Source organism: Elephas maximus, chromosome 21 (genome assembly GCF_024166365.1).
Source record: "Elephas maximus indicus isolate mEleMax1 chromosome 21, mEleMax1 primary haplotype, whole genome shotgun sequence".
Lineage (NCBI taxonomy): Eukaryota > Metazoa > Chordata > Mammalia > Proboscidea > Elephantidae > Elephas > Elephas maximus.
In genome coordinates this window covers 81,365,896-81,386,930 of record NC_064839.1, presented here as the reverse complement: position 1 = coordinate 81,386,930, position 21,035 = coordinate 81,365,896, and the positions used below count along the sequence as shown (strand labels likewise).

At 39.2% G+C, this 21,035-nt stretch overlaps 1 protein-coding gene across 1 annotated transcript in view; it reads right to left on the bottom strand.

The window, feature by feature from the left end:
* WWC2 (WW and C2 domain containing 2) overlaps window positions 1-21,035 on the bottom strand; it is a 322,317-nt gene that overhangs the window by 126,360 nt on the left and 174,922 nt on the right. The window contains exon 2 of the mRNA XM_049865000.1: window positions 5,750-5,859. Coding sequence (XP_049720957.1) covers window positions 5,750-5,859 — 110 coding nt within the window. The remainder of the gene's footprint in view (window positions 1-5,749; window positions 5,860-21,035) is intronic.

The window sequence follows — 21,035 nt, the reverse complement described above, 5'->3', positions numbered from 1 at the left end:
TTCAATTCACTTTAGCTACTCCACACTCAAAGGCAAGTTACAGACTGTCTTCTGACATCCATTTTGGTCTTTCCTTTCTTTCCTGTCTTTTTAATGACCTTTTGCTTTCTTCATGTATGATGTCCTTGAGGTCATTCTACAACTCATCTGGTCTTGGGTCAGTGTGTTCAATGTGTCAAATCTATTCTTGAGATGATCTCTAAAGTCAGGTGGGATATACTCAAGGTCATATTTTGACTCTTGTGAAGTTATTTCTTCAGCTTCAACTTGAACTTGCATATGAGCAACTGATGGTCTGTTCTGCAGTCGGCCCCTGGCCTTGTTCTGACTGGTAACATTGAGCTTCTCCACTGTCTCTTTCCACAGATGGAGTCGATTTAATTCCCGCATAGTCCATCTGGAAAGGTCCATGTGTATAACTGTTCTTCATGTTGTTGAAAAAAAGGTATTTGCAATGAATAAGTCATTGGTCTTGCAAAATTCTATCATGCAATCTCTGGCATCATTTCTTTCATCAAGCCCACATCTTCTAACTATTGATCCTTCTTCTTTGTTTCCAACATTTACATTCCAATCACTGGTATTTATCAATGCATCTTGATTGCATGTTTGATCAATTTCAGACTATAGAAGTTGGTAAAAATCCTCAACCTCTTTATCTTTGGCATTGGTTCTTTATCTTTGGCATTGGTGGTTGGTGCGTAAATTTGAATAACAGTCATATTAACTGATCTTTCTTGTAGGCATATGGATATTATCCTATCACTGGCAGCGTTGTACTTCATGACAGATCTGGAAATGCTGTTTCTGACAATGAATGTGACGGTGTTCCTCTTCAATCTGTCATTCCCGGCACAGACTGCTGATTCAAAATGGCCAACACCAGTCCATTTCAGCTCATTAATGCCTAGAATATTGATCTTCAAGCGTTCTATTTCATTGTTGACAACCTCTAATTTCCCTAGATTCATGCTTTTTACATTCCACATTCTGATCACTGATGAATGTCTGCAGCTGTTTCTTGTCATTTTGAGTCACACCACATCAGCAAATAAAGGCCAAAAGCTTTATTCCAAACACGTCATTAAGGTGGACTCTACCTTGTTGGGGAGGTAGCACTTCACCAGTCGTATTTTGATGCCTTCCAACCTGAGAGGCTCATCTTCTGGCACTATATCAGACAATGTTCCACTGCTATCCATAAGGTTTTCACCAGCTATTCTTCCTTGGGAGATCACCAGGTCCTTCTTCCTAATCTGTCTAAGTGTGAAAGCTCCACTGAACCCTGTCCACCATGGGTGATCCTGCTGGTATACGAGATACCAGTGGCATAGCTTCAAGCATCACAGCAACACATAAGCCACCACAGTACGACAAACAGACAGACATCCCCAGTGACAGACAACTGACAAAAATATTCTGTTACCTTGAGTGAGGAGTATACATACGTCAAAATTCACCAAAAAAATAGACACTTAAAGCCTGCGTATTTTCTTTTATGTAAATGACACCTCGATTATTAAAAGAGAGAGAAAAACTAAGGTGCAACTCTGATTCTACTAATGTGATTCACTTCTGGTTGTAGTGATATCAAAACTTTATAAACAGTGCCTCACGTGTAACAAACTTGCCCCACCAATATCTAGATCCCCACTCCACACACCCACTAAAATGTTAATTCTACCACAGAACTCTTAAGGCTTAACCTAACTATCATTCTCAAGGTCAAACCTTTTACTTAAAAATATTTGACAGTGTTAGGCAGAAATAGTTTCAACCAATCAAACACTCTTTATTTCATTTTTTATTAAAATAAAGAGAAAATAATGCTGAAACTACACAGTGTGAAGATACAACACATGTGTGGGCCAGCTGTTATAAGAACATAACAACATTTGCTCCCTAGACTGCTTCACAGGAGTGTCTAGAAGATTAATGAGATAATGAAGCACATCCTTTTAAGTGGGTAAACTACCTTGCAGTGGGTAATTTGGGCACTTTAGGGCACATTAAATCCACTAGGCTGTTAGGATACCATTACTGCACTAAAGCTAAATGGTAGATTTAACGATTTATATTCTGAAAATCAGGTTTTTAAATAATCTGAAGCATAGTTTAAACTTGAAATGTACTCTAATTCCTTCAAAAGCAAACAAAGCTTTTAATCTGTGAGTTAAACAATGAAGTTCTTCCTTCTAACATTTAAGAGTATACAATTATCCTAGGCACCAGAGATAAGGAAATCAAAGATACAGTTACCACCCTCAAGAAGCTCATAATTCAGTGAGGTAAACATACAAATAAGTAATTAAAATGCAATATAACAAGTGCTTTAAAAAAAAAAAATCCGTTAAGTATTGGCACTGTAGAAATACATGCACTGGGCATCTAATCCACAATGGGGGTGGGTCCTCGAGGTGGAAAAGTGAGTGTCAAAGAAGGTCCTTGAGAACTAGTGACCCCTGAGCAGAGGGACCCAAGGTGGATGGGGGCTGGGCAGAAAGTGCTTGAGGCTAGAATTAACAAATGCAAAGAAATACACAAAAAGCAAAGGAGCACAGGGCACCAGTGGACATGTAGAGTGTCCTCCAGAGCAAGAGTGGGGCAGACAATGAAGATGGAGAGGCCATCTGGGAGCAGACTGGGAACAGCCTTATGACAAGGAATTATCAACTCCTGAAAAGACTTAAGAGACAAATTTGGCAGTCATCAACCTGAACACAGTAATTGAAGCTATTCACACAAGGATACCTGCAAGGTGCATACAGCAGATGACTATTAGAGAAATCTGGATACCAGGTACTGGCAAAAGAAAACTGGGCAGGAGCAGTCAGGTATGGGGGAGGGGCTAAAATAGATAATGTCATGAAATCCAAAGGAATAAAGAGCACAGAGGAGTAATTCACAGCGACAAGTGACTCGGTCAGATCAAGGAGGCAACGCTGCAAGGAGTCCTATGGACTCATCATGTGGGAGGACACAGTACGTCTCGGCAGGAGCAGCGGCACAGTGTCAGTGCAATGGTGGGAAACAACGGGGAAACTGAGGTTTGTGCAGACTAGGACTTTCAGTAAGGTGCCCTGTGGTACAGTGGTTAGATGCTGGGCTGCTAACTGAAAGGTCTGCAGTTCAAACCCACCTGGTAATCTACTCTGGAAAAGTTTATAGCCCAGGAAACGGGGCAGTTCTACTCTGCCATATAGGATCACTATGAGTCAGAATCGACTCAACAGCAAACAACCTAGCTTTCAGTAAATCTGGCTGCGAAGGGAAAAGAAGAGAGGATCATGGCTGCAGGATGGTGTGTGTGTGTGTGTGTGCGCGCGCGCGCGTGCGCTTGCTGTTATTTGTCTATTTGATTCTCTAGTTTTGATTTGGTTTCATTTTGAGAGCTACAATATTTACATACTAAGACAAAAGAACTACTAAAAATGGTGGAAGAAAGTTTAAAACCATAAATAATAAAGATATCAAATGGGAGAAGAAAAGGATATACAACTTATAAAGAGGGAATCTGTGTGTGGGAGGGGAGAGGGGGAATCCAGAAGAATACCTCTTCCTCTGAGAAAGAAGGTGGGTGCAGAAGAGTTTGTGGATGGTGGGAGGGAAGTTGAGAAATTTCATTTTCTCGTCTTGGTACCATAAGAGTTTATTTCTGTTGAACCAGGACACCTAGGCTGCTTTCTGGTTTCCAAAATACTAAATTAAGGAAATAAAGCTGAACTTTTGTCCATGTAAAATAAGTGTAAAAGTAAGAGTTAATTTATTATACAGTTCAGATATTCCACTGAATTGTTTATTTATTGGCAATAACTTATTGTTTAAAATGAACTTAATTTTACCAAAATTAATTTCTTCTTCCTTAACACGTTAAGGAGCCCTGATGGCGCAGTGGTTAATTAAAATGTTTGGTTGCCAATAAGTAATAAGAAACAAAACCTAGCATGCTAACACAGGATCAAGAGAGGTTTATTAGAAATACAAAATTAAAATCTAATTAAGAAAAACATTAAATTTGTAGAAGACAGTATCTCTACCAAAAAAAGAAAAAGCTACACTGCTACTAATCAGATAAAAAAAGTGACAGGGGCAACACCTTACAGAGCTGTTATTTGTACTTACATTTAAGCAACATGAGCATAAAAGCTGGATCTCCAAACAGCACCTACATCTACACCAGATGCTCTCCTGTAACAGGTGACTGTGCGAGCTCATTGGAAAAACTGGCCTCATCCTTCAAAGTCCGTGCGTGCTCCTTCCAACCTCTCTGCCTCCCCTGCCTCTGAGAACTAGACCACTTTACAGCCCTCAAACGGATTCCGCTGTAATTCTTAGTGACTCACGACGCTGCCTGCAAGCCTACTGACATACAAAGAACATTCACCATGCCAGGCTTCTTCCTAGTCAGCTTACTGGTTCCCTGCCTGCCACTGAGTTGGGGGTGAATGTCTTATAATCTGTGGTTGGTTGTCTCCTAGGCTGAACACTTCCTTTTAAAAGTGTCAATACTGGAAGCGAGTTCTTCACCCCGACCTCATATTTACTGGAGCCTCATACCAGATCACTTGGAGGCACGAAGCCTTTCAGTCAAGCTCAGGTCTCACCCACCTTCACCCTTCGGCCTCTGCAGATTTCAGGCATGGGGAGTGCAGTCCCGTCAGTTCCCGCACCTTTCCCAATCATCCTGGGAAGTGAATATTTGCACAGATAAAGAAAGACCTTAACAGGGATCTGTGCAATGATATTTTCAGAAACTAAGGTGATGTGAATATATTTTACATATTCATTTTCTTCGTTTTCCTAAGAAATCCTTCTATTAATCTAGGGGTTTTTTGGCCTTCTAAAAAATTTATCATATAAAAATTTCTTAATAAAAATCAAAAAATTTCCAAAGCTATAACAAATAAACAAGTATCAAATAAAATACTTTTCTATAATGGTTTTATTCTTAGATAATAAAGAAGACTGTGTTATATAGAAATTTTGAATATAAAAACAGACTTAAGAAAAATAAGAGGGAATAAATCCAGAATGTATTCCTTAAAACCTAAGTATTTTTAAGTGAAATGAGCAAAACTACAACAGTGAGTATGCTGGCCACTGTAATCCTATGTGCTAGCCTTACCATGCAAGTGATGTGATAGATTTAAGCTATTATAGGAGGTTTTACTCTTCCAACGACAAAGAAATCAGGAAACAAGAAAAGGGTTTAGGTCTTTTCCACAGCTACAGCTCTGTCTTCCAGAACTGCTGATGTGTGCCAACCCCACCCAACATCCCCATGCCAACAAACACAGCTGTGCATTGTCTTTGGACCATGCTGAAGCAAAGACCAATTTTTTCTGTGGCAAGAATACGAAAAAGAGGAATCCCAATCTGAAAGTGCAGTGTCATGGAAAAGAGGAGCCAAAATGGCTCACGGCCGCCACAGGCCAGTAAGTGGCTTCCACAAGGCCTCTAAGCCTGCTCTGAGCCCGTGCTGAAGAAGAAAATTGCTCCCTTACCGGCAAACAGGCAGACAGGCAAACCAGACGCCCTTTCTCTCCCTCCCTCTCTGCCACCTAAGCCCAACTCTACACAGATGCCCCAACTTCCAAAATGTGAATTTCAGTTAAATATTAGTCACTGAAAAAGTTGTTCTAAAATAAGAACACTCACTTTGTAAAATGTTTATCCTTTTGTATGACAAGGTAGAGTTTTTTGGAATTACTTTTCTGATGTGTTTTCTTTTACCAAAAAGCAAACTTACTGTTGACGTGATCGATGTAGTAGACACCAATCTGAGGGTCAAACCCTGCTTCCCATCCCCATGGCAGCTCATCCCCAACACAATCAGCAAACGACAAGGGCTTCGTTAACCTATAACAAACCAGAATAAATACATCGGTGATTCTTTCCATCAAACCACATAAGTTAAAATTCAACACCCTAACGAAAAGTCAAGCATTGCATTTCTTTTTTGTTCTTGATTGTTTCTAGAATTTGCTTTACTGTGTTTGAAATCTTTAAAAAAAAAAAAAACACACATAAGTGGATCTCCAAAAAAGTAGAAAGAGTCATAATACCCTTTTTGAAAGTTCCAAGTTTAAGACTGGGGCACAGATATAAACAATAAATGAAGCCATTCTAAACCCAGGAGGACTCCAAGTTGAGAGTGTAGAGGCCCAGCATACAGCTCTGTATTGCTAAATAGCTACAACATTAAAAAATCTATATTATCTTTTGTCCCAGGATTCAAATACCAGCATTATTGAAATCAGCATATCAACAGCTCCAAGACCAGATTAACATCACACTGCACTAATTTCAGATTTGGATGCTTTTACATAAATAATTAACACTCAATTGTGAGGCCCACTTTTAAATTCTTTTTCAGAGGAGAGTCAAACTTTTCTTACATGTGTATCTTGCTCATAATGGGCACTCAGCAAAATTTTTAACAGAACCCAACACAAACTATTCATGTATCAAAATGTGATCTCACCTTTTGAAATTGCCTTAAATGTTCTTTTTAAGCTTTAAAACTAACAGAGAACCTATACAGATTCCAAAGCAGAGCACACATTCAGACTCGATTATCCTCTCCACCTCTGCTATTGAGAACCCCATGCTGGGAGAGAAGCACAGGGAGGCGGGCACTACAGATGAGTGATCATGTTGTTGTGGGCTCGCCACCACCAGCCAACATCTTCTTCTCATTTAATGCACTGGTATTAGCAGGACAATCCTTACATACGAAATCTCCTGGAATCTTCTTTATCCGTGTTAATGACTATCAAAGATCTCACAGTTCAAATGAAATATGGGTCATTTCCAGAACCACATCACAATCAGAACAACCAGCTGCATCATCTAACCTTCAGAATTCTGGAAGAATGGTAAGAAAAGGAAATCCTTTCTTCCCTGGACTACCCTGCAATAGTTTTCCAAGGGTGCAAGGCACCAAGAGAAGAAAGGAAAACAGCATCTCCTTTTCCCTCACCCTTCCTATAATGTAAAATCTGCTGCGGGGAATGACTCCAGGGATACTGGTCCACAACACCAGCTCAGCTGACAGACGTATTAATGAGAACACCATGCAGTTCTGCCACAGACCCACTGTCAGACTACCTTAGTGGGCCTCTATCTCTACCTCGGTTTCCTTCTCTTTTAAGCGGCCATCGCGGCCCCCATTCTCTCCCTGAATTACAATAATATAACTAAGATTAATATGAGGATGAAAAAGAATTAACTTAAAACAGTGTCTAGGATAAGGTTTTTTTTTTAAAAAAAAAAACAGTAGCCATCAAGACAATTCTGACTCATGGCAATCCCAGGTGCCTCAGAATACAATTGCATTCCATGAGGTTTTCATGGCTGTGACCTTTCAGAAGATCACCAAACCCTTCTTGAGAGGCACCTCTGCATGAATTTGAACCATCACCCTTTCAGTTAGTAGCTGAGCGCTTACCATTTCTGCCACCCAGGAACTGGGAAGTAGTCAAGAAATGTTAGCTGTCATTAACACAACCATAGTAAACGAATGCCCTCACTTACTCCTCGAAGGAGCCAAGTCAGGCAGCACAGTATTGAAGGGGGGTTCTCAATGTGTAGTAGCCATGACCATCAAGTTCAGCATCACTTGGAAACTAGCATGCATATGAAGTGACTGAAAATATCATGGCTTGGGTCAACAAATTTGCCCAGTGCAATACCTCATTTGATTTCTTGACTGCTGTGCCCTTGAGTGTTGATTGTGGATCCAAGTAAAATGAAATCCTTGACAACTTGAATCTTTTCTACATTTATCATGATGTTGCTTATTGGCTCAGTTGTGAGGATTTTTGTTTTATGTTGAGGTGTAACCCACACTGAAGGATGCAGTCTTTGATCTTCATCAGTAAGTGCTTCAAGTCCTCATTTTCAGCAAGCAAGGTTATGTCATCTGCATATCACAGGTTGTTGATGAGTCTTCATCCAATCCGATGCCATGTTCTTCTTCATACAGCCCAGTTTCTCAGATTATTTGCTCGGCATACAGACTGAATAAGTATCATGAAAGAATACAACCCTGATGCACACCTTTCCTGATTTTAAACCAGAAGTATCCCCCTGTTCTGTTCAAATGCCTCACTTAGTCTACATACAAGTTCCGCATGAGCACAATTAAGTGTTCCGGAATTCCCATTTTCGCGATGTTATCCATAATTTCTTAAGATCCACATAGTCAAATGCCTTTGCATAGTCAATAAAACACAGTAAACATCTTTCTGGTACTCTCTGCTTTCAGCCAAAGTCCATCTGACATCAACAGTGATATCCCTAGTTCCATGTCCTCTTCTGAATCCTGCTTGGAATTCTGGGAGTTCCCTGTTGATACAGTGCTGTTAACTGCTTTTGAATGATCTTCACCAAAATTTCACTTGGCTGTGATGTCAATGATATTGTTTGATAATTTCCTCACTCTGTTGCATCACCTTTCTTTGGAATGGGGATAAATATGGGTCTCTTCCAGCTGGACGGCCTGGTAGCTGTCTTCCCAATTTCTTGGTATAGACGAATAAGCACCTCCAATACTGCCTCTGTTGAAACATCTCAGCAGTTGGTATTTCGTCAATTCCTGAGCCTTGTTTTTCCCCAGTGCCTTCAATGCAGCAGCTTGGACTTCTTTAACACCATCAGTTCTTGATCATATGCTACCTCTAAAAATGGCTGAATGCTGACCAATAATTTCTGGTACACTGACTCTGTGTATTCCTTCCATCTTCTTTTGATGCTTCTTGTGTCAATCAGTATTTTTTTTTTTTAATTTTTATTGTGCTTTAAGTGAAAGTTTACAAATCAAGTCAGTCTCTCTTCAAAAATCTATATACACCCTGCTATACACTCCCAGTCACTCTCCCCCTAATGAGACAGCAGACTCCCTTCCCTCCACTCTCTCCTCTCCTGTCCATTTGGCCACCCTCTGACCCCCTACGCCCTCCCATCTTCCCTCCAGATAGAAGATGCCCATATAGTCTCATATGTCAACTTGATCCAAGTAGCTCACTCTTCACCAGTATCATTTTCTATCCCATAGTCCAGTACAATCCCTGTTTGAAGAGTTGGCTTTGGGAATGGTTCTTGTCTCAGGCTAACAGAAGGTTTGGGGACCACGACCTCTGGGGTCCCCCTAGTCTCAGTCAGACCATAAAGTATGGACTTACCACAAGAAATTAGGGTTTGCATCCCACTGCTCTCCTGCTCCCTCACGGGTTCTCTGCTGTGTTCCCTGTCAGGGCAGTCATAGGTTGTAGCTGGGCACCATCTAGTTCTTCTGGTCTCAGGTTAATGTAGTTTCTGGTTTATGTGGCCCATTCTGTTCCTTGGGCTCATAATTCCCTTGTGTCTTTGGTGTTCTTCACTCTCCTTTGCTCCAGGTAGGTTGAGACCAATTGATGCATCTTACATGGTTGCTTGCTAGTGTTTAAGACCCCAGACGCTGCTCTCCAAGGTGGGACGCAGAATATTTTCTTAATAGATTTCATTATGCCAATTGACTTAGATGTCCCCTGAAAACATGGACCCCAAACCCCCGCCCCTGCTACGCTGGCCTCGAAACATTCAGTTTATTCAGGAAACTGCTTTGCTTTTCATTTAGTCCAGTTGTGCTGGCCTCTCCTGTATTGTGTGTTGTCTTCCGATTCACCTAAAATAGTTCTTATCTGCTATCTAATTAGTGAACACCCCTTGCCCTTCCTCCCTCCCTCCCTTCTCCTCCTGTAAACATCAAAAAATATTTTCTTCTCTGTTTAAACTACTTCTCCAGTTATTATAATGGTAGTCTCATACAATATTTGTCCTTTTGCAACTGACTGATTTCACTCAGCATAATACCTTCCAGAGTCCTCCATGTTATGAAATGTTTCAGAGATTCATCACTATTCTTTATCGATGCGTAGTATTCTGTTGTGTAAATATCCCATAATTTATTTATCCATTCATCCATTGATGGGCATCTTGGTTGCTTCCATCCTTTCACTATTGTAAACAATGTTCCAATGAACATGGGTGTGAATATATCTGTTCACGTAAAGGCTCTTATCTCTCTAGGATATAGTCCAAGAAGTGGGATTGCTAGATCGTAAGGTAGCTCTATTTCTAGTTTTTTAAGGAAGCACCAAATGGATTTCCAAACTGGTTATACCATTTTACATTCCCATTAGCAGTGTATAAGTGTTCCAGTCTCTCCACAACCTCTCCAACATTTATTACTTTGTGTTTTTTGGATTAATGCCAGCCTTGCTGGAGTAAGATGGAATCTTATTGTAGTTTTGATTTGCATTTCTCTAATGGCTAATGATCGTGAGCATTTCCTCATGTATCTGTTAGCTACCTGAATGTCTTCTTTGGTGAAGTGTCTGCTCATATCCTTTGCCCATTTTTTAATTGGGTTATTTGTCTTTTGTAGTTGAGTATTTGCAGTATCATGTAGATTTTAGAGATCAGATACGGATCAGAAATGTCATAGCTAAAAATTTTTCCCAGTCTATAGGTAATCTTCTTCTTCTTTTGGTGAAGTCTTTGGATGAGCATAGGTGTTTGATTTTTAGGAGCTCCCAGTTATCTAGTTTCTCTTCTGCATTGTTAATAATGTTTTGAATACTGTTTATGCCATGCATTAGGGCTTCTAGTGTTTTCCCTATTTTTTTTTTTCCATGATCTTTATCGTTTTAAGTCTTTCTATATTTTAGGTCTTTGATCAATTTTGAGTTAGTTTTTGTGCATGGTGTGAGGTATGGGTCTTGTTTCATTTTTTTGCAGATGGGTATCCAGTTATGCCGGCACCATTTGTTAAAGAGACTATGTTTTAAGCATTTAACTGACTTTAGGCCTTTGTCAAATATCAGTTGCTCATATGTGGATGGATTTATGGCTGGATTCTCAATTCTGTTCCATTGGTCCATATATCTGTTGTTGTACCAGTACCGGGCTGTTTTGACTGCTGTGGTGGTATAATAGGTTCTAAAATCAGGTAGAGTAGGCGTCTCACTTTGTTCTTCTTTTTCAGTAATGCTTTACTTATCTGCAGCCTCATTCCCTTGCATATGAAGTTGGTGATTTGTTTCTCCATCTCATTAAAAAATGTCATTGGAATTTGGATCAGAATTGCATTGTATCTATAGATCGCTTTCGGTAGAACAGATATTTTTACAATGCTAAGTCTTCCTATCCATGAGCAAGGTGTGTTTTTCCACTTATGTAGATCTCTTTTAGTTTCTTCCAGTACTGTCTTGTAGTTTTCTTTGTATAGATCTTTTACATCTCTGGTAAGATTTATTTCTAAGTATTTTATCTTCTTGGGGGCTACTGTAAACAGTATTGATTTGGTGATTTTCTTTTTGATGTTCTTTTTGTCAGTGTAGAGGAATCCAACTGATTTTTGTATGTTTATCTTGTATCCTGACGCTCTGCTTAACTATTAGTTTCAGCAGTTTTCTTGAGGATTCTTTAGGGGTTTCTGTGTATAAGATCATGTCATCTGCAAATGGAGATACTTTTACTTCTTCCTTACCAATCTGGATGCCCTTTATTTCTTTATCTAGCCTAATTGCTCTGGCTAGGACCTCCAGCACAATGTTGAATAAGAGTGGTGATAAAGGGTATCCTTGTCTGGTTCTTGATCTCAAGGGGAATGCTTTCAGACTCTCTCCATTTAGGATGATGTTGGTATTGGCTTTGCATAAATGCCCTTTATTATGGTGAGGAATTTTCCCTCCACTCCTATTTTGCTGGGAGTTTTTATCTTGAATGGGTGTTGGACTTTGTCAAATGCCTTTTCTGCATCAATTCATAAGATCATGTGGTTCTTGTCTTTTATTTATATGATAAAAAAATTTATTATATGATAGATTACATAATTGTTTTTCTAACGTTGAACCATCCCTGCATACCTGGTATGAATCCCACTTGGTCATCTTTAATTATTTTTTTGATATGTTGTTGAATTCTATTGGCTAGAATTTTGTTGAGAATCTTTGCATCTAAGTTCATGAGGAATATAGGTCCGTAATTTTCTTTTTTTGTGGTGTCTTTACCTGGTTTTGGTACCAGGGTTATGCTGGCTTCATAGAATGAGTTTGGGAGTATTCCATCCTTTTCTATGCTCTGAAGTACCTTTCGTAGTAGTGGTGTTATATCTTCTCTGAAAGTTTGGTAGAACTCTGTAGTGAAACCATCCAGGCCAGGGCTTTTTTTTTGTTTTTGTTGGGAGTATTTTGATTACCTTTTCAATCTTTTCTTTTGTTATGCGTCTATTTAATTGTCCTACCTCTGATTGTGTTAGTTTAGGTAGGTAGTGTGTTTCTAAGAATTCATCCATCTCGTCTAGGTTTTCAAATTTGTTCGAGTGCAATTTTTCGTTGTAATTGATATGATTCTTTTAATTTCAGTTCTGTCTGTTGTAATATTGCCCATCTCATTTCTTATTTGGGTTATTTACTTCCTCTCCTGTTTTTCTTTTGTCAGTTTGGCTAAGGGTTTATCAATTTTGTTAATTTTTTCAAAGAAGCAGCTTTTGGTCTTGTTAACTCTTTCAATTTTTTTCTGTCATTCAGTATTTTGCCCATAGAATCCTTCAACATGGCAACTGAAGGCTTGAATTTTTTCTTCAGTTCTTTCAGCTTAAGCATATTGTTCCATTTTGGTTTTCTAACTCGAGGTCTTTGCACTTTTCATTACAATATACTCTGTCTTTTCGAGTCTCCCTTTGAAATCTTCTGTTTATCTCTTTTACTTCATCATTTCTTCCACTCGCTTTAGCTATTCTGTTATTAGCAAGTTTAAGAGTGTCTTCTGACATTATTTTAGTCTTTCTTCTCTTTTTAGTGGCTTTTTGCTTTGTTCATGTATGATATGATGTCCCTAAGGTCATTCCACAACTCATCTGGTATTTGATCATTAGTGTTCAATGCATCAAATCTATTCTTCAGATGGTCTCCGAATTTAGGTGGGATATAGTCAGGGTCTTACTTTGGTTCTTGTGGACTTGTTTTAATTTTCTTCAGCTTCAACTTGAACTTGCATATGAGCAATTAAGGATCTGTTCCACAGTTGGTCCCAGGCCTTGTTTTAACTGATATTGACCTTCTCCATCATCTCTTTCCATAGATGTAGTCCTTTTGATTCCTGGGTATTCCATCAAGTGAGGTCCACGTGTATAGTCACCATTTATGCTATTGAAAAAAGGTAGTTGCAATGAGTAAGTCTTTAATATTACAAAATTGTATCATGAGATCTCTGACATCGTTTCTCTCACCAAAACCGTATTTTCCAACTAATGATCCTTCGTTTCCAGCGTTTACATTCTGATCACCAGTAATTATCAATGCATACTGATTGCATGTTTGATCAATTTCAGACTGCAGAATTTGGTAGAAATCTTCAGTTTCTTCATCTTTGGCATTAGTGGTTGGTGTGTAAACTTGAATAATAGTCATATTAGCTGGTCTTCCTATAGGTATATAGGCATTATCCTATCGCTGACAGCACTGTACTTCAGGATAGATCTTGAAATGTTCTTTTTGACAATGAATGTGACACCGTTCCTCTTCAATTTTTCATTGCCAGTATAGTATACCATATGACTGTCTGGTTTGTAATGGCCAACACCAGTTCATTTTAGCTCACTAGTATCTATGATACCCATCTTTATGTACGCCATCTCATTTTTGATGACTTCCAATTTTCCTACATTTATGTTTTGTACGTTGCATGTTCCTATCGTTAATGGATGTCTGCAGGTGTTTCTTCTCATTTTTAGTTGTGCCACATCAGCAAATGAAGGTCCTGAAAACTTGACTCCATCCACGTCATTAAGGTCGACTCTACTTTGAGGAGGCAGCACTTCCCGAGTCATATCTTGAGTACCTTCCAACCTGAGGGGCTCATCTTCTGGCAACATATCAGACAACATTGTGTTGCTGTTCATAAGGTTTTCACTGGCTGTTTTATTCAGAAGTAGACTGCTAGGTCCTTCGTCCTAGTCTGCCATAGTCTGGAAGCTCAGCTAAAACCTGTCCACCATGGGTGACCCTGCTGGTATTTGAAATACTGGTAGCATAGCTTCCAGCATCACAGCGACACATAAGCCACCAATGTACGACAAACTGAAGATACATGGGATGACAAATGGTAATATATGCCAGTTAGATGAGTAAAATGAATCTCTTGCATGCTAAGCAACTTGCTCAAATAGGACTCAAAAATGTATGCACTTAAGGCGAATGAAGAACACTAAGGACACAAGGTAATTATGAGCCCATGAGAGAAAGGGCCACCTAAATCAGAGACTACATCAGCCTGAAACCAGAAGAACTAGATGGTGCCCAGCTACAACCAATGACTGCCCTGGCAAGGAACACAACAAAGAATCTTTCAGGGAGCAGGAGAGCCGTGGGATGCAGACCCCAAATTCTCATAAAAAGACCAGACTTAATGGTCTGACTGAGACTAGAAGGACGCCAGAGGTCATGGTCCCCAGACCTTCTACTAACCCAAGACAGGAACCATTCCCAAAGCCACTCTTCGGACAGGGATTGTACTGGACTATGGGATAGAAAATGATACTGGTGAGCAATGAGCTTCTTGGTTCAAGTAGACACATGAGACTATGTGGGCAACTCCTGTCTGGATGGGAGATGAGAGGGCAGAGGGGGTCAGAAGCTGGCCGAATGGACACAAAAAAAGAGTGGAAAGAAGGAGTGTGCTGTCTCAGTAGAGGTAAAGCAACTAGCAGTATATAGCAAGGTGTATATAAATTTTTATATGAGAGACTGACTTGATTTGTCAACTTTCACTTAAAGCACATAAAGATTAAAAAAAAAAGGATGACCAGCACAAAAAAAAGTACACTCTCAGAATTGTGTTCAAATTTCATCTTATATCACAAACTGCCTAGGAAAAATAGTTTTCCTTTTAAAAAGAAATTATATGCCATATCAAAAATGCCCATGCCATATAAGTGGCCTTGTCTACGCATACAAAAATACAGTCTATAAAAATAATCTAACTGCCTCGATAAAGGCTGACTAGACAAGGCCCCTGTGCTGCACACACTGCATATTATTCTGTTTGAGGACTCTATTTCCCTACCCCTTTAACGGTGTGGTAGAAACGGTACATGCATCCTTTAAAAGAGTCAGGAACAAGAAGACATGAAGAAGGTTGAGTTTAAATAACAAGAGAGATACTGAACAATTTTCACCCTGGCACCCAATCACCCTGATTAAGCAGGAACACAATATCAGTATATCTATTCCTCTTAGAATCAGGAGAAGTTACAAAAGCTTCAGAACATGTGCTATGATTACAAGTTATGGTGATGTGAGTACATCTGGAAATAAGCCAGTTTTTCCTGTTAATTGTTCAACAGAGAATTAGCATTTTATTACCTGTCATTGTTTTAAGACGAGAAGTACATCTGTAAATATACATTCAACCTTGAACTCAGTTCAAAATTCCAAAGTTTCTATTCCTAAAAATTTCAATTTAAAAATTTCCTTGCAGTGTTATTTCAAAAATCAATTGAGTAGATTCTTTTCTGCATCAGATAAACATATCTTTTCCCTACACGCTATCATTAAGTAAAGCCATTGAAAATACATTCATAAATTTCAAAATTTTAAGATTTATTTCTTACCCAGATTACAAAATATAAATACAGTAACATTCTCAGTTACCACACAAACAAAACTAAGCACCCACTTAATGCTGTTATCCTGTCCTAGTTACCTAGTGCTGCTATAACAGAAATACCACAAGTGGATGGCTTTAACAAAAAGAAGTTTACTCTCTCATAGTCTAAAAGGCTAGAAATCTGAATTCAGGGTATCAGCTCCAGAGGAAGACCTTCTCTCTGTGTTGGCTCTAGAGGAAGGTCCTTGTCATCAATCTTTCCCCGGTCTAGGAGCTTCTTAATGTAGGGTCCCTAGGTCGAAAGGACACGTTTTGCTCCTGGCACCACTTTCTTGGTGATATGAGGTCTCCCCATCTCTCTGCTTGCTTCCCTCTTTTATATCTCAAAAGAGATTAACTCAAGATACAATTTTATCTTGTAGAAGAGTCCTGCCTCATTAACATAACAGCCTCTAATCCAGCCTCAATAACATCATAGAGGTAGGATTTTATAACACATAAGAAAATCACATTAGATGACAATATGGTAGACAATCACACGGTACTGGGAATCATAGCCTAACCAAGCTGACAAACATTTTTGGGGGGACATAGTTCAATCCATAATATCCTGAAAAAGGGAAAATATTTCTATTGTACACCAAGAAATAATATAAAACAAAAAAAAAAACAGCTGTATCTTAAACTAGAAACAAATACAGTAAATGGACATGTTGATTAGCTTCTAAGGTTTCTTCCTCTTATTCTGCATGAGGAATACCTGAAATGTCCACTCTTTATTTAGATTTAAAGAGGTAAAAATGGGAGGGGGGGCCAAGATGGTGAACTAGCCAGTAGCTTCCACTGATCCCTCTTACAAGAAAGACCTGAAAAACCAAGTGAAGTGATTATATATATGACAAGCTATAAACCCTGAGCATCAAAGGCAAAGCTAAGGAATCGGTCTGAGCAATCAGGGAGGGAGAAATGGAGCAGAAGCAGTGATGAGTTGCCATTCCCGCGCAGTGCCTCAGCTCTGATTCCTTGGTACTGTTCTTTGGCACTACTGCAGCAGGGCTGATGGTAGTTCCCTGAGACACGGCAGCTTCAGCAAAAGAAGGCAAGCAGAGTGGCACACCCCTGACCCTGTGGCGTGTCTACAACAAGGCTGGCTGTGGCGTTTAGGAAGAGGCTGCTTCAGTGAAAGAAGGAAACCAAAGTGCTGGCACCCCGACCCCCTGTTGTGAGGGTCGAGGGACTGGCTGTGGAGTTTAGGACACAGCTACTTCAGCGAAATAAGGCAAGCATGGAATGCAGCACTAACCCCATGGGGCAATATTGGCAGGGACCCAGCCAGTGCACATAGGCTACACAGGCCTCTGGAATCTGAGATAAAACAGCATTCTCAACACAAGATAAGTGATTTTGTCTAATTTACCGCATGTGGATCTAACAGCGGAAACCCTGGTAGTGTAGTGGTTAAGTGCTACGGCTGCTATAGGGCTGGATGGGATCTAAAAGCTACTTCTTTTGAAAGAACTCTGTCCTATTTGATCCCTCCCCCATCTGCCCCAGCCGGCTTCATTAACAATTGATTTCCCTGGGCCTTAGAGAGAATCTGCTGTGCTCTCTGAGCCATTCTCCTGACCTGGAAGAAGGAACAAATTAATAAACAGGGGAAAACTACTCTGCAGGCTCCCCTAATCTGGAAGCTCAGAGCAGAAGCTGTTCCAGTCCGGGCATAAGCAATCCACAGACTTTGTCTCTCACCCTACATGGATCTACGTGACTATTACATTGCAAGGGCAAATCCGTTTGAAATCTGACTGTAACTGTTTCAGCTGTGCTGTGGAGAGGCAGGTTTTGGAGATTTAATACTGCTCTGCCTAGTAAACAGGGCCTTCACCTACCCGCAGCAGGGTACTGAGGACTGGAGGCTCCATCCATGTCACCCAGCCACCTGTGAAAGGACAGCGGTGCCTACCAGTCCTCACAGGTATAAGCACTGGGTGCCCAAGGCACCGCTGCAAAGCCTATCCACCAGAGTGCCCTAAAGAACAGAGAAGCTCCTTCCTCACTGACACTTGGGGGAAGGCTGTCAGCCCCCTGCCTTCCTCAGCATTTGACCCCCTGCCACTACAGGGAACCAGTGCATACACCCATCACCACCAGTCCTCTAAGATAGTAGGTGGGGGCCTAGACTACACACTAGGTGACCGACTATCAGGACACCTGAGCTGAATCTATACAAGAATGCTGAATACACTCCTAGGCTCATATACCTGCTAACAGCTCTAACCAACTGGTAACAGGACATCAGTGCTTCAAAGGCTCCAATAACCAAATTATCTCATGCTAGTAGCCTAATTGGCTATATCAAAACAAAGCAAAGCAAGAACTGAGGACACAGTGAGCAAACATAAAATAATACAATAACTTATAGATGGCTAGGAGACAACAGTCAATATCAAATCACATAAAGAAGCAGACCGGGATTGCTTCAACAAACTCCTAAAACAGAGAATCAAGGACTCTTCTGTATGAAGATGTATTCCTGGAAATACCAGATGTAGAATACAAAAGATTAATATACAGAACCTTTCAAGACATCAGGAATGACATCATGAACAAGATCAGGCAACACACAGAAAAAGCCAAGAAGCACGCAGATAAAGCAGCTGAAGAAATAAAAAAGATTAGTCAAGAACATAATGAAAAACTTAGCAAACTGCAAGAATCCATAGAGGAACAGCAATCAGAAATTCAGAAGATTAACAATGAAATTACAGAATTAGACAACTCAATAGAAAGTCAGAGGAGCAAAACTGAGGAACTGGAAAGCAGAATTTGTGAAATTGAAGATAAATCACTTGGCACCAATATATTTGAAGAAAAATCAGATAAAAGAATTTTTAAAAATGAAGAAACCCTAAGAATCATGTGGGGCTCTATCAAGAAGAATAACTTGTGAGTGATTGGAATACCGGAACAGGGAGGGATAACATAAAATACAGAGAGAATTTTTGAAGATTTATTGGCAGAAAACTTCCCTGATATTGTGAAAGATGAAAGGATATCTATCCAAGAAGCTCACCGAACCCCATACAAGGTATGTACCAAAAGAAAATCATGAAGATGTATTATCAAACTTGCCAAAACCAAAGATAAAGAGAAAATTTTAAGAGCAGCCAGAGATAAATGAAAAGTCACCTACAAAGGACAATCAGTCAGATTGTTTGGACTACTCAGCAGAAACCATGGAGTCAAGAAGGGAATGGGATGACATATATAAAGCACTGAAGGAGAAAAATTGCCAGCCAAGAATGATGTAACCAGCAAAACTGTCTCTCAAATATGAAAGCGATATTAAGACATTTACAGATAAACAGAAGCTTAGGGAGTTTGCAAAAACCAAATCAAAACTACAAGAAATACTAAAGGGAATTCTCTGGATAGAAAATCAATAATATCAGATATCAACCCAACACTAGAACACAAAACAGAGCAACCAGATATCAACTCAGATATGGAAATCATAAAAATAAATTAAGATTAAAAAAAACATGCTCAAAACACAGAATCAGTGATCTCATTATATAAAAGATGACAATAATCAATAAAGAAGGACTAAATTAAGTAGGCACAGATCTTCCATATGGAGAGGAAATCAAGGTGACGAAGGGAGATAAAATTCAGGTTTAAGCTTAAAAAAAAGTGGTAAATATCGAAGTAACCACAAAGAAGACTGACAATTCTACACTTCAAAATAAAAAACAAGATAAACATAAAGACTCAGCAAAAACAAATTCAACCACCATGAAAAAGAGGAAGACACAATTTACAAAGAAAAACTTCTTAGCACAAAAAAGAAAGTGGAAAAATGAAACTGTCAACAACACACAAAAAAGGCACCAAAGTAACGGCACTAAACTCATACCTATCTATAACCACGCTGAATGGAAATGGACTAAATGCATGAATATAGAGACAGAGAGTGGCAGAATGGATCAAAAAACTTGATCTGGCTATATGCTGCCCAGAAGAGACACACCTTAGACTTAAAGACACAAACAAACTAAAATTCAAAGAACGGAAAACTATTGTTAACAATCAAAAAAGAACAGGAATGGCTATACCAATTTTTGACAAAACAGACTTCAAACTTAAATCTACCACAAAGGATAAGGAAGGACACTACATAATGATTCAGGGGGCAATATGCCCGGAGGATATTACCATGTTAAATATTTATGCACCCAACAACAGGGCTTCAAGATACATAAAACAAACTCTAGCAACATTGAAAAGTGAGATAGACAGCTCCACAATTATAGCAGGAGACTTCCACACAACTCTTTCAGTGAAGGACATTCAGAAAGAAGCTCAATAAATCACGGGAGATTTAAATGCCACAATTAACCAACTTGAACTCATAGACACATACAGAACACTCCACCCAACATCATTCAAATATACTTTCTTTTCCAATGCACATGGAAAAGAAAGTATATTTCTCTACAATAGACCACATATTAAGTCATAAAGCAAGCCTTAGCACAATGAAAACACTGGAATAATACAAAGCATCTTCTCTGACCATAACACCATAAAAGTAGAAATCAATAACAGAAAAGCAGGACAAAGAAATCAAACACTTGGAAACTGAACAATACCCGGCTCAAAAAAGACTGGATTATAGAAGACATTAAGGGTGGAGTAAAGAAATTCACAGAATCCAATGAGAATGAAAACACTTCCTATCCGAACCTTTGGGACACACAGAAAGTAGTGCTCAGAGGTCAATTTATATCAACAAATGAACACATACAAAAAGAAGAACAGGCCAAAATCAAAGAATTATCCCTAAAACTTCAAGAAATAGAAAAAGAGCAACAAAAGAAACCCTCAGGCACCAGAATAAAGCAAATAATAAAATTGAAAGCAAAATTAAATAAAATAGAAAACACAAAAACAATTGAAAGAGTTAATAAGACCAAAAGCTGTTTCTTTGAAAAGATTAACAAAATTGATAAACCACTGGGCCAGGCTGACAAAAGAAAAACAGGAGAGGAGGCAAATAACCTGAATAAGAAATGAGATGGACTATATCACAAGAGACCCAACTGAAACTAAAAGAATCATAACAGAGTACTACAAAAAGGTGTACTCTAAGAAATTTGAAAACATAGAGGAAATGGACAAATTTCTAGAAACACACTACCTGCCTAAACTAGCACAAACAGAGACAGAGCAACTAAATAAACCTATAACAAAAGAAGAGATTGAAAAAGTAATCAAAAAACTCCCAATGAAGAAAAGCCCTGGCCCTGACAGCTTCACTGGAGAATTCTACAAAACTTTCAGAGAAGAGTTAACACCAGCACTACTAAAGGTATTTCAGA